Source organism: Entelurus aequoreus, linkage group LG02 (genome assembly GCF_033978785.1).
Source record: "Entelurus aequoreus isolate RoL-2023_Sb linkage group LG02, RoL_Eaeq_v1.1, whole genome shotgun sequence".
In the NCBI taxonomy this organism is placed as follows: Eukaryota; Metazoa; Chordata; class Actinopteri; order Syngnathiformes; family Syngnathidae; genus Entelurus; species Entelurus aequoreus.
This window is the reverse complement of record NC_084732.1, coordinates 44,327,011-44,342,156: the sequence shown is the minus strand read 5'-3', so window position 1 is coordinate 44,342,156 and position 15,146 is coordinate 44,327,011. Positions and strand designations below refer to the sequence as shown.

The following is a 15,146-nucleotide window of genomic DNA, read 5'->3' as shown; positions in this document are numbered from 1 at the left end:
TTAATGGGAGGTGACCTCTGGAACAGATTGTGTATATATTTGCATTAATGCTTCTGTACGAGCTTGTTTGCCTTGAAACAAATTGCTGTCGGGAATGTTAGTTTTATGTTTGTGTAGGCATAGTGGTGCTAAATTGTCAAATGTAGTCCTCCAACTTTTTAAGAAGACTTTGCAACTCTTTTGATTAGGTAATCCTGGTATAATCTTTATTGGCATGTACAAACCCGGTTTCCATATGAGTTGGGAAATTGTGTTAGATGTAAATATAAACGGAATACAATGATTTGCAAATCATTTTCAACTCATATTCAGTTGAATATGCTACAAAGACAACATATTTGATGTTCAAACTGCTAAACATTTTTCTTTTGCAAATAATCATTAACTTTAGAATTTGATGCCAGCAACACGTGACAAAGACGTTGGGAAAGGTGGCAATAAATACTGATAAAGTTGAGGAATGCTCATCAAACACTTATTTGGAACATCCCACAGGTGAACAGGCAAATTGGGAACAGGTGGGTGCCATGATTGGGTATAAAAGTAGATTGCATGAAATGCTCAGTCATTCACAAACAAGGATGGGGCGAGGGTCACCACTTTGTCAACTAATGCGTGAGCAAATTGTTGAACAGTTTAAGAAAAACCTTTCTCAACCAGCTATTGCAAGGAATTTAGGGATTTCACCATCTACGGTCCGTAATATCATCAAAGGGTTCAGAGAATCTGGAGAAATCACTGCACGTAAGCAGCTAAGCCTGTGACCTTCGATCCCTCAGGCTGTACTGCATCAACAAGCGACATCAGTGTGTAAAGGATATCACCACTTGGGCTCAGGAACACTTCAGAAACCCACTGTCAGTAACTACAGTTGGTCGCTACATCTGTAAGTGCAAGTTAAAACTCTCCTATGCAAAGCGAAAACCGTTTATGAACAACACCCAGAAACGCCATCGGCTTCGCTGGGCCTGAGCTCATCTAAGATGGACTGATACAATGTGGAAAAGTGTTCTGTGGTCTGATGAGTCCACATTTCAAATTGTTTTTGGAAACTGTGGACGTCGTGTCCTCCGGACCAAAGAGGAAAAGAACCATCCGGATTGTTATAGGCGCAAAGTTGAAAAGCCAGCATCTGTGATGGTATGGGGGTGTATTAGTGCCCAAGACATGGGTAACTTACACATCTGTGAAGGCGCCATTAATGCTGAAAGGTACATACAGGTTTTGGAGCAACATATGTTGCCATCCAAGCAACGTTACCATGGACGCCCCTGCTTATTTCAGCAAGACAATGCCAAGCCACGTGTTACATCAACGTGGCTTCATAGTAAAAGAGTGCGGGTACTAGACTGGCCTGCCTGTAGTCCAGACCTGTCTCCCATTGAAAATGTGTGGCGCATTATGAAGCCTAAAATACCACAACGGAGACCCCCGGACGGTTGAACAACTTAAGCTGTACATCAAGAAAGAATGGGAAATAATTCCACCTGAGAAGCTTAAAAAATGTGTCTCCTCAGTTCCCGAACGTTTACTGAGTGTCCGTTTATATTTACATCCAACACAATTTCCCAACTCATATGGAAACAGGGTTTGTATTAAATGTTACTATAAATGTGCCTGTTACTACATTACTTATAGACTTACAAACCCTGTTTCCATATGTGTTGTTAAAAGGAAAGGCCATGTAACACAGTGGTGAACATGCCCTTTCCCAACTACTTTGGCACGTGTTGCAGCCATGAAATTTTAAGTTAATTATTATTTGCAAAAAAATAATAAAGTTTATGAGTTTGAACATCAAATATCTTGTCTTTGTAGTGCATTCAATTGAATATGGGTTGAAAAGGATTTGCAAATCATTGTATTCCGTTTATATTTACATAACACAATTTCCCAACTCATATGGAAACGGGGTTTGTATTGTAAAATACTATATGGATGTCACTCACAATATGATATTCTCACAATACTTAGAAATAATACAAATCTAATGTTAAGTGAATCAAGTTATAAGTTGGGAAACAAAGAAGACTTGATATCCGATTAGATGTGTGCTGTACAGTAATACAAGGTGTTTTCTTTGATATTTTTACAATATTGGCATGACTTGGTGGTGTTTCAATATTTAATGATTCTGTTTTAATACTGCACCTTAAAGGATAAGAACATATTATAACAACACATTGTGTAATAATGGTGCATTATGTAATAATATAATTCATGTTTACCTCGTTATAACACTTTTGGTAATAAACTATGACATATTTGGTAATACTTTGTTGCAAAAGTTATTACAAAATGCATGTGCTGCACTTGTTTTTAATAGAATGTAACAATTTGGTGCATTATGCAATAAACTATAATGCAGTAATTAGACTATCCGAGCAACACAAAATATTTCATCTTCATAAGAATTAATTTTAAGAATCAAGTAGGATGTTTCATTGCACAAACCTAAATAAAATGTAACTTTATTGACTATGGGGAATGTGATTGCAAGCCCATCGAAAATTAACAGCACACTATGGACTCTGTAATGCAAATCCTATACTATACATGATGTAAGAATAAACACTTATCCAAATATAAAGCATAACAAGTAAATCATTCACTAAATTACAAATTGCAAATCTAAATATTAAAAACCTTTGCCCTGCCTTTATGTACTATAAATACTCATTTTATGTTTACACATTAACATGCAAATGCATAAACCACAACTTAGTTAATGTTAATAAACAATAAGTATTTTTGTGTTTGATATTTGTATTAGTATTTTTTATTCCTAGTTTCATGTATAGTATTAGTTTAACATAATTCATATTGCATGAGTGTATGCCTTCCAACATTTCAGTGCACTGGTCAATAACATTTCAGTAGGACTGTCATGATAGGTTTGGACTGTGTTTATTTATTTTTTACTGTATTTTGTATCGTTTCGTATCTAGTGCTCTTATTTTCACTTCTACTTCCTGTTTGCCTCCACCCCTCCTCTGGCCTGAGCACCGTCTCCCTCACCTGTCCTTGATTGGCAATCTGGGCATATTTTATCCAAGTTGCCAATCAGCACTTTTTATATGCCAGCCTGCCCCGTGGAGAGGGCTGGATCATTGTTGTTCGTCAAAGTACCCAAACATAGGTGTGCATAGCATTTGGCATCATAAACATACTTTAGGCTGTAATTGCTGACAAAGGTGCATCAATATAGTATTGAGAGCAAAGGCTGTGCATACATATGTACAAGTGCTTTTGTTTTTTATTTTTAATAAATGTGCAACATTTTCTTACATTTAATTTCCACATTGTCATTGTGAGGTATTGTTTGTAGAATTTTGAGGACAAAAATAAATGTATTCCATTTTGGAATAAGGCTGTAACATAACAAAATGTGGATAAGTTGAAGCGCTCTGAATACTTTCCGGATGCACTGTATTTTTGTTTTCTTATTTCCTGCAGACCTTAAGACAAAGGTTCACACCAATACAATTTGCAATTAAGAGAAGAGTCATTAACTCTAATTAAATGTCTTAATGTTTTTGCAACAGGACAGGCTGAACAGATACTGTACTCTCAAAATGGAAAATTCAATTGATTGTAGTTTGCACCAGAACCACATGTTGTTCTCTTTTTAAATCGCTATCAATATACATTTTAGGTGGGCTTGAAATATAATTAGGATAAACTTGTTTAGAACACCTTACTGTAATACAATGCAGACAGAAATGCAGAACACACCAGAAGTAGCTGTTTTGTTTGACATTATTTCCATGCATTTGAACAAATGGCATGAGTGTAGGAATTGATCACTGTATTGTTTCATGACACATCTTTATGGACCTCACCGCCTTCCTTGTATACCTTCCATCTCACCTCCCACACTCTTATCTTGGCCAACACAATGGACTAAATACCCGCTCTGCTTTAAATAAATTATTGACTCGGCTAATACCTTTTCGATGTCGGCATTTTTTCTTTCATTTATGGCATTTTCCTTTAGTGGGGACACTAAGGGTCTTAAATTGGTTTCTACACACTTACACTCTTTAATACATACCCATTGCCAACTTAGTTATGAGCATTCATAACTGTCCATACTGTCCATTGGCTTTATATACAAGGGCCTTCCTTATGTATCAACCTTTAGCAACAATTGGTCTGTTTACTTAGATGTAAGGCTGCAACTAACAACTAATTTGATAATCGATTAATCTGGTGATTATTCGATTAATCGATTAATAATCGGAAAAAAGAGACAAACTACATTTCTATCCTTTCCAGTATTTTATTGAAAAAAAACAGCACACTGGCACCATGTTCTTTCAACTTGCCAAATAGAACAAGGCAAATGTTGCAAAAATGTTTTTTTTTTTTATAAAGTGCACCATTGTCATGCACAATAGCAATAATTTTGCTTTGGGGAATTTCAAACCTGGCTACAACCTATTCCAACCAATGTCGGATGCTGAATGTCTTTCCTCTAGTGGCATGGTCATAAGGCAGATTGACTTCATGTTCCATTCATCTCCAATGTAATGGCATGTATTGCAAAGGTAGGCTTCCGTGGCTACACTTGTCCACACATCAGTAGTGAGAGCAATTTTTCTCTGGGTGGCTTTTATGTCAGTCTACACTGCTTGGAATGTCTGCTCGTACTTCAATCAATCAATCAATCAATGTTTATTTATATAGCCCTAAATCACAAGTGTCTCAAAGGGCTGCAAAAGCCACAACGGCATCCGCGGTACAGAGCCCACATAAGGGCAAGGAAAACTCACCCCAGTGGGACGTCGGTGTGAATGACTATGAGAAACCTTGAAGAGGACCGCATATGTGGGTAACCCCCCCCCCCCCCCCCCCTAGGGGAGACTGAAAGCAATGGATGTCGAGTGGGTCTGACATAATATTGTGAAACTCCAGTCCATAGTGGATCTAACATATTAGTGAAAGTCCAGTCCATAGTGGATCTAACACAATAGTGAGAGTCTAGTCCATAGTGGGGCCAGCAGGAAACCATCCCGAGCGGAGACGGGTCAGCAGCGCAGAGATGTCCCCAACCGATGCACAGGCGAGCGGTCCACCCCGGGTCCCGACTCTGGACAGCCAGCACTTCATCCATGGCCACCGGACCTGTGTCCGCCCATCCCCTCCACAAGCGACAGGGGGGCAGAAGAGAAAAGAAAAGAAACGGCAGACCAACTGGTCTAAAAAGGGGGTCTATTTAAAGGCTGGAGTATACAAATGAGTTTTAAGATGGGACTTAAATGCTTCTACTGAGGTAGCATCTCTAACTGTTACCAGGAGGGCATTCCATAGTACTGGAGCCCGAATAGAAAACGCTCAATAGCCCGCAGACTTTTTTTGGGCTCTGGGAATCACCAATAAGCCGGAGTTCTTTGAACGCAGATTTCTTGCCGGGACATATGGTACAATACAATCGGCAAGATAGGCTGGAGCTAGACCGTGTAGTATTTTATACGTAAGTAGTAATCACATCTTAAGTGCACAGGAAGCCAGTGCAGGTGAGCCAGTATAGGTGTAATATGATCAAACTTTCTTGTTCTTGTCAAAAGTCTAGCAGCCGCATTTTGTACCAACTGTAATCTTTTAATGCTAGACATAGGGAGACCCGAAAATAATACGTTCCAGTAATCGAGACGAGACGTAACAAACGCGTGAATAATGATCTCAGCGTCGCTAGTGGACAAAATGGAACGAATTTTAGCGATATTACGGAGATGAAAGAAGGCCGTTTTAGTAACACTCTTAATGTGTGACTCAAACGAGAGAGTTGGGTCGAAGATAATACCCAGATTCTTTACCGAGTCGCCTTGTGTAATTGTTTGGTTGTCAAATGTTAAGGTGGTATTATTAAATAAATGTCGGTGTCTAGCAGGACCGATAATCAGCATTTCCGTTTTCTTGGAGTTAAGTTGCAAAAAGTTAGCGGACATCCATTGTTTAATTTCATTAAGACACGTCTCCAGCTGACTACAATCCGACGTGTTGGTCAGCTTTAGGGGCATGTAGAGTTGGGTGTCATCAGCATAACAGTGAAAGCTAACACCGTATTTGTGTACGATGTCACCTAGCGGCAGCATGTAAATACTGCGGAGTGCAGGGCCAAGAACCGAACCCTGAGGAAATCCGCACGTTACCTTAACATAGTCCGATGTCACATTTTTGTGGGAGACGCACTGCATCCTGTCAGTAAGATAAGAGATAAACCAAGACAAGGCTAAGTCTGACATACCAATGTGTTTTGATACGCTCTAATAAAATATTATGATCGACGGTATCGAAAGCAGCGCTAAAATCAAGAAGCTGCAACATAGATGACGCATCAGAATCCATCGTTAGTAATAAATCATTAGTCATTTTTGCGAGGGCTGTCTCCGTAGAGTGATTTGCCCTGAAACCGGATTGAAAAGGTTCACAGAGATTGTTAGACACTAAGTGTTCATTTAGCTGCTGTGCAACAATTTTTTCGAGGATTTTCGAAATAAAGGGAAGGTGGGACACCGGTGGGTAGTTTACCATGAGGTCAGGATCGAGGTTAGGTCTTTTGAGCAGAGGATGAATAACCGCTTTTTTTGAATGCTAGGGGAACAGTGCCAGAGGAAAGTGATACGTTTATAATACTGTATTTAGCAATGATGGACCTAATATTACAAACAGTTCCTTGATAAGTTTCCCAGGAAGTGGGTCAAGTAAACATGTTGTTTGTTTTATCCCACTTGCACGCCGTAATAATTCCTCTAATGTTATTTCATCAAAAAGAGAGAGACTATTTTGGAGGGCAGTATCCGTGGTATATACAGTCGTATCTGTGTTAATAGAACCCAGTTGTAGCTGGGATGCGTTATCTTTAATCTCCTTTCTAATGAGTTCCATTTTCTTATTAGATAAATTCATAGTCATCTGCCGAGTGGGTGGAGCTACTGTGAGGAGTCCCTTGTTAGGTTAGCGATGCTACTGTACTAAACAAAAATTTAGGATAGTTTTTGTTGAGGTGGAGGAGATTTGAGTAATAGTTAGCTTTAGCTAAGGTAAGCATGCGTTTATAAGTTATTAAACTATTACTCCATGCTTGATGGAAAACCTCAAGTTTAGTCGCGCCCCATTTGCATTCCAGTTTTCTACATGATCATTTATGAGCTCTTAATTTCTTCTGTAAACCATGGGGTGCGCCTTTTAGGGGCCCTTTTTAGCTTTAGCGGTGCTATACTATCAATGGTTTCGCGCAGGGCGTCTTCAAAGTTGTTATTGAGGTTATCAATAGAACCCACATAATTTGGGAATGGTGCCATTACCGAAGGCAGTAGGTCAGCAAGAGTCATCGTTGTGGCAGCATTAATGTTGCGGCTGCTATAGCAGTTATTATTATTATTAGCTTGTTGACAATGAGCCAGGACTTCGAATTTTATAAGGTAATGATCGGACATTACTTTAGTATATGGGAGTATCATAACTTTGGAAGTGGTGACACCTCTGACAAGCACTAGATCTATCGTATTACTGTTGCGATGCGTGGGTTCATTTATTATTTGTGTAAGACCACAGCTATCAATTATAGTCTGGAGCGCCACACACTGAGGGTCCGATGGGGTATTCATATGGATATTAAAGTCCCCCATTATGATTATATTGTCGGCGTGCGTCACTAGATCAGCAACAAACTCTTAGAATTCACTGATAAAGTCCAAATAGGGCCCTGGGGGGCGGTAGATAACAGCCAGGTCGAGAGGCAGCGGTGTGACAGACCTCATTGTAAGCACCTCAAACGATTTATATTTATTATTCAGGTTAGGGGTAAGGTTAAAGTTTTCATTGTATATTAGTGCGACCCCCCCACCCCTTTTAAAGGGACGGGCAATATGTGCATTTGTATAGTTAGAAGGAGATGCCTCATTTAGCGCAAAAAAAACGTCTGGTTTGAGCCAGGTTTCGCTAAGACCAATGACGTTAAGATTGTTGTCTCTAATGACCTCATTAACTAATAATGTTTTGGGAGACAATGATCTTATGTTTAAAAAGCCCATATTATAGGTATTGGGCTGTTTTGACGAGGTTTTGTTGAAATTATCCGTAGTAGCAATATTAATAATGTTGCGTTTATTATGCGTAGTGCACTTTAAATAGTTTCAAACCATATCTAGGAATTGATATGACGGGAATTTTCAGATTGTTTGCGTGGTGCTGCGATAAACTGAACGCATCATAATTTGCCACCTCAGTAGAATGCATGTCTACCTCTGACACAGTCACAACAGAAAAACATTATGTGAGTTGTGTATTATTCTAAGAGAATTGCTATGTGTGCATGGATTATCCAGCCTGGCGCTGGCTAGTTCTAGTTTAACTGACTCCTCACCCGGACTAGCAGACTCTGTAATTGCCTGTGACCGGGCTTGCTCTAGTGTAGTTAGTCAAGTGTGACTCAAACAGTAGTCTATGTTCCTAGACAGGATGATGGCGCCTTCCTGGTTAGGGTGAAGGCCGTCTCTCATCAGCAAGCCTGGTTTGCCCCAGAAAGTGGGCCAAATATCAATAAACGTTAGTCCCTGTTGTCTACAGAAGATAGCCAGCCACTTGTTAAGTGAGACTAATCTGCTATATCTCTCATCGTTGACTCTCGCGGGCAGGGGGCCAGAGACAATTACTTGATGTCTGGACATCTTTCTAGCGAGATCACAAGTCCTGGCTATGTTTCTCTTTGTAATCTCTGACTGTCTCATCCTAGTGTCATTGGAGCCAACGTGTACAACTATATTCGCATAACTGGCGGTGCGATTAGCCTGTCGTACGTGTTTACTAGGCCTGTTGAAAGTTAGCTCCCTAAGATTAGCTTCAATGTCAGGTGCTCTGGCCCTGGGAATACACTTAATTGTGACTGGTTTGCTAAGCTTTATGTTTCGGGTGATGGAGTCCCCTATGATTAAGGTGTGGTGCCCGGTAGACTGGGGTGTAGGACTAGCTAAAGGGCTGAATCTATTATGCGTCTCAACCGGTACACCATAGCTTATAGGTTGCTTAGGACTGCTATAAACTGGGCTAGTTAGCTTGCTACAGCTAACGCTAGCAGATGTGTCCGCAACATCCAAAGTTACGAGATTACTCTGCTCTAACTGGCGGACACGGCCCTCTAGCAGAGCCAACCTATCCATGAGTAAGGTGCACGAAACGCAGGAAGCCATACTCACGGTATTTTCTGTTACCGAGTGAAGTTCCTGCTGTCTTCAGGGAAGTGGTCACGGTGTGCGGGAGTACATTCCTTCTGACCGGCGCCGCCTTTCTCCGTGCTAGCTTCGTTAGCTTAGCAGCTAGCTAGCTGAGGGAGGGGTGGTGAGACAGAGATCGGGTGATTTGCAAGTTAAATAGGACTACTAAATATGTTTGGGAAGTAGTAAAGAAAGCTGCAAAACAATTAAAAGCACACAGATAGAATGATACTTAGCTTTTTCGCAACAGCAAGCAGTCAGCGAGCAGTCACTCACGGCGAACCGTGAGTGACTGCTCACTTCCTCTCCATCACTTTGGTAAAATGGGTCCTCGAGGGAAGTGTAACCAGGGTTGAGGACGTGAATCATTTGTCTAAAACCTTCATCCTCCACCATTGATAGTGGCCTCATGTCAGTTAGCAACATATTCAGGATAGCATCAGTCAATGCAGCCGCTTGCTGTGGTGTGCAGACCTTCCTTTGTACCAAGTCGCTAATGCTGGGTTGTTTCTTTCTGAAGTGAGAGAAACCATATAATGAACATACATAGAAGCATCATTTACATGTAACTTAATACATACCTAGTTGATTTAATTAATAGTTTCTGACGTAAAAGGCAAATACGCCACCACATTAAAAACAAGCTAAATTAAATACATGGACATTGGGGATGCAGCATAAACCAATAATAACACAGAAATGTAACTCATCAGATCAGAACTGGATCAGATATTGTACACGTTTCTGTTGTGAATAATAAAGGATTCATTTTAGGCTGCCTCTGAATAATAACATGCAATATTCCAGCACCTTCATAACGTTTAGTTATACTAATACCACTCAAATCTAAATATATTTATATAGCTTTATTGGGCCCGGCTACATTGATCCATTATGAAACCAACCTGAGATATTTATGTCCGTTACGTTTATTTCGAAATTGGTAACCTTGCGTTTTCTCTCTCAAAACGGAGTCAAATCTGCCGCAGACACATTATCAGCCCCGCATTGCAACAAAGGGATAACGTTAACGTTACTCACAAAAAAGCTGAACTCGTGAATGTCTGTTGCGACTCAAAACAACACAGAAAATGAAGTCGTCGCACTCTCCAAAACTTTCATAACACTCTGAAAGTTAATACACAACAGTTGCTGCTGCGCTTCCTTAAAGAACATCTCCTCGTTAACAAAAGATTAAAAACACACAAAGACGGACACAACGGGTCAATGTACCCGGACTATGGACTTAAATAGTTACGTACTGTGAGTTCCATTCATCCAAGGCTCCAACATGTTTCCTCTTCAGGTGCTCCCGAAGCGATGTTATACTTCTGTGCCATGCGAGATCCATGCTGCACATTTTGCAGGAAACAGTCTTCTTTGAAGTCTTTAAAGTAAAGTGTTCCCACACTTTTGACGACTTGGGTCGTACACTTTTCTCCATTGAAGCATTAACCTCAAGATGTTTCTCCGCTGAACTATCCGTACTGTTTTCCTCCGCCATTTTTCGAATGTTTCCAGGCAAAGGAGAAGGCGTCGTCACGTGAGCTGCACATGACACATCATTGGCTGGCTTACTGCCACCTCATGAGACGTAGCCGCAGCGCATGCGCATAGCATAGATCCAACGAATCGATGACTAAATTAATTGCCAACTATTTTTATAATCGATTTTAATCGATTTAATCGATTAGTTGTGGCAGCCCTACTTAGATGTATATAAAATAACAATATTACGGCTTGAAAGAAGCCACAACACAATTTGTAGTACCTCCACATCATTGTCCAAAGGGACTCAAAGAAAACTGTGTCTGTTTCCATGCTTGTACAGTTTTCTGCTGCTCATATAGTTTCCGTATCAACACAACTCTGCACACCAAAAATGGATGTAGCTTCACTCTAATGTATTACTCTTGTGTAACCGTATTTTTAGCATTGCTTGTTCACTGCTGAGCATAGATATTTTAGCTGTATTTGGTTTTTGTTTCAGGTTTTTGGTGACTATTATCACTTCAGGCATCATAAAGTGGTGAAGAGATCGTTTTCTGATCACAGGGGCACACACATCCGACTTCTTAAAAATCCCAAGGTAAGATGTCTTCTTTTTTCATCATACTTTAGACAAACAAGAAACATTTATGGACATCATGAATTTTCAGATAAATTGCCATTGTAGCATGAATGTTAATGATGAAAGAGTGTGGAGAAAACATAATATTAAGGTTGCAAATATATCTAACTGATGTAGTTGTTGCTGAATACAGTGTATCATTTTAATTAAGTAATAAATGATGAAACAACTATTTATAGAAAGCTAACAGCTTAAAATAATAACAATAAAAAAAAAATCATTAGCCTTTTATCTATTTCAAATGTTACTCCCAGAAAAGCCTCAGCATCCACACTGCCTGTTGTCATGTTATCTGAGTGACGGAAGCTGAACTGGCTCTTCCCTGAGGAGGCCTGCAAGACATAAACACTCCCCTGTGGACCGCTGAAATGTAGTTCAGCCTTCTTGACTGATGAAAATGGAAATTTCACATTTCCAGTACTCTTGCAAGTAAATATGATGTTAGTTTAAAAATTAATATTTGTCCTACCCCATTGGGTAGGACAAAGCGAGAAGTGTGAAATTAATATTCATCACAGCAATGGGAATACAAGGCAATTGAAAGTCTAAGTGAAAAGAGTGTGTGAGTTTATTTTGAACATAGGAAAATATCCTAAAACTGTAAATGATAGGGCCTTACTTCAATTACTGTAAACAGGAAAGGAAAAGAACATACATCTACAAGAGCATCAGTGCACATAGGTTTATTTGCTTATTGTTTGGTACAAAATGTTAGAAGGTTATGGTTGGAGTCCAGCAAAAAAGGTGACTAATGGAAATGCTAAAAAAGACGATTTTTGACATTTATGGATTATTCTGGTGCATTGAAGCGCCACGACACCCTTGGCCAGCTTGCTTTTACCCTGAAAACCCTGCTGCGTATGTTGATGGTAACATTCTTCTTGCAATAAGTAACTGTACCATCAATTAGTTTCAGCTCAAATAACCCACTCATCTCTCTTAACAGTACCAATTTACACCTGTGACAAAAAAAGCAAACAAGATAAATGCATAGTCCAGTAATACAGGCTAATAGATTTAGGCTCAATCCAAATACTCCCCCTCCCCCATTTTGATCTGCTTCAGAAACAATAACAAAAAGGTCTGTTTTCTTCTTGATGTAGACAGTTGATAGAAAAGAAGAGCCCAAACAAAGCTGAACATCCTGTGTGACTGCATCTTGCAAGTAAACATTTATCGCATCTGATTTATGTCACTGGTGGCAAGGGTCGATAACGTCGCGAGACTCGAGCGACGTCCGAATTCCCAGGGGCGTACACTTCCCCACGGCACTAGATTCTTAGACGAAGGGGAAAGAGAATTCGGATTGGGCCTTAGATTGGTCAAATCTAGTCTGAAACTGAACAGTTCAGTTCAGTCGTGACAAAGGAAGCAAACACAATAAATGCATAGAAGCGATAGAATGCCCTGAGAATACAATTACCTGGATGAAAGAGAACATCCATATTGCCGTATGATATGGCTCACACACTTATTAAACACATTTTAAATTGTACAATGTATAGGTACTAATGGTAATTATTGTGAAAGAATATCTTTGGAGAACAAATGGAATCACATTTTACGGTCAAGGCTTTAGCTAGTAGTGGTAAGCTGCTCCACAGGCCACTCGGGTTTACCTGTTTCTCACCTTTTTTGTAAGGGACGCCGGACTTTAGCAGACCCGTCAGCGATCCTGTTTTGTGTCCCCGTAATGTTTGTCTGCTCTTCAATGGGATTGTGCTGAAAATCTTAATTTCCCCTCGGGGATTATTAAAGTATTTCTGACTCTGATTCCTCCAAACTAGCAGTCTTGAGATGCTGTTTTTTCAATACCGCATTTGCTAAATGCAGACTGCTTGTCTGTTGTAATTCCAGTAATGCAGGGGTCTCCAACCTTTTTTCTTCTGAGCCACTTTAACAAAGGGAAAATGGCGTAGAGTTACTACCGTATTTTCCGCACTATAAGGCGCACCGGATTATAAGGCGCACCTTCAATGAATGGCCTATTTTAAAACTTTGTTCATATACTGTGTAAGGCGCACCGCACTATAAGGCGCATAGAATAGACGCTACAGTAGAGGCTGGGGTTACATTAGATGGAGCTGCGCTAAAGGGAATGTCAACAAAACAAATAGTGATTGTACTGACACTTCTACTTGCTGCTCTCTGTTCAACAACCCACTGTTCGAGTTTGTCCTCCAACTGTAGCCATCTCGCTTTGTTCCCTCGGAAACTCTGTTTAGTCTTCTTTACTTGGCGCAGGTCATCATGTTGCTTCCTCCACTTCCGCACCATTGATTCGTTAATGTTAAATTCTCTCGCTGCTGCTCTATTCCCGTGTTCTACTGCGTGACTGATCGCCTTGAGTTTAAACTCTGCGTCGTAAGCGTGTCTATTAATAGGAGCCATTTTTGGGTCTTTACATAAAGTTTAGATCTCGCAACTACGGTAAGCAGCCGCCAACTTCATTTTCCCCCGTAGAAGAAGAGCTTTTTCTTCTACGGTAAGCAGCCGCCGACTTCATTTTCCCCCGTAGAAGAAGAATTTCTTCTTCTACGGTAAGCAGCCGCCGACTTCATTTTCCCCCGTAGAAGAAGAAGCGCTTGTTCTTCTACGGTAAACAGCCGTAGAAGGGGGAAAATTAAGTCGGCGGCTGCTTACCGTAGTTGCGAGACCTGTTGTGGCTCAATATTGGTCCATATATAAGGCGCACCGGATTATAAGGCGCACTGTCAGCTTTCGAGGAAATTGGATGTTTTTAGGTGCGCCTTATAGTGCGGAAAATACGGTACTTTATTTCCATCACTTGTTTCAACCCAAACAAACGGAACAAGTTTGTTTTGCCAGAATATTAACTACATGTTGCACAACTCACATTTTTCCTTAAAACACAGAAAAAATATCTTGTTCACCTGCATCTTGTATTTCAGTATGCATTTCTTCCCACAGTTGTTTATGTTACTGTGTTTTTTTTTAGTTGGTAAGAAAAGGTCAAATCCGTTTTTCTCTATGAAAGGACCATTATTGGGCAAGCAAGTAACTAAAACACAGTGTGATAAAATGAAGAAAAAACTATAACCACCACTAGGGTGGGGTATCGAGTATCGAGTATCGATTGGAACCGGGGCTAACTTTCCGTTTCTCCCGGAATCGTTCAAAAGTTTAAATTTCGATTCCTATTTTCGATACCAGTCCGCCGACCGGAAAAAAATATGTCCGCCGAACCGGAAGAAGAAGACGCTGAACACCAACGAAGAAGCGCCCACCGCCGGAAGTGTTAGCATAGCCGAGCAAGTCAGTCAAGCTCAAGCATGGATAGCGGGCGTCGGCGGTCGAAAGTGTGGCTTTACTTTACAAAAAAAAATGAAATAACCGCGAAATAACCGCGCTCCATGTCCATCAAGAAACGAGTGGAGAGAGAGCTGCAGATGTACCAGGACGTTCCACCGATACTTATGTCTGACGACCCTGCTGCATGGTGGTGGTCCGGTGGAACCAACAAAAGACTTATCCTTTGCTGTCATATCTCACTTTCTCCTATTTATGCGTTCAAGCTTCTTCCACACCCAGCGAACGTGTATTTTCCCCAGCAGGAGACACTATCTGTCCAGAACGCTCACGCATCCTGCCTGAGAAGGCGGATGTGGTCATTTTCCTAAACAAGAACTGTCTCTGATTTTATACTGTACCTGCTGCTAATCTGGACTGGGTTTTGCAAATTGTTTCTTATTGTTTATTTGCTTTTCTGCACCAGGTTAGCCCATCAGTGGGAGCACGGTAACATTTTTAAGTACCTGCAGCATCATACACTTGTG

At 40.5% G+C, this 15,146-nt stretch overlaps 1 protein-coding gene across 2 annotated transcripts in view; it reads left to right on the top strand.

Annotated features, from left to right (window-relative positions):
• furina (furin (paired basic amino acid cleaving enzyme) a) overlaps nt 1-15,146 on the top strand; it is a 221,868-nt gene that overhangs the window by 83,706 nt on the left and 123,016 nt on the right. For both annotated transcript variants that reach the window (XM_062027377.1, XM_062027385.1), the window contains exon 3: nt 11,209-11,307. In XM_062027377.1, the coding sequence (XP_061883361.1) occupies nt 11,209-11,307 (99 nt within the window). The remainder of the gene's footprint in view (nt 1-11,208; nt 11,308-15,146) is intronic.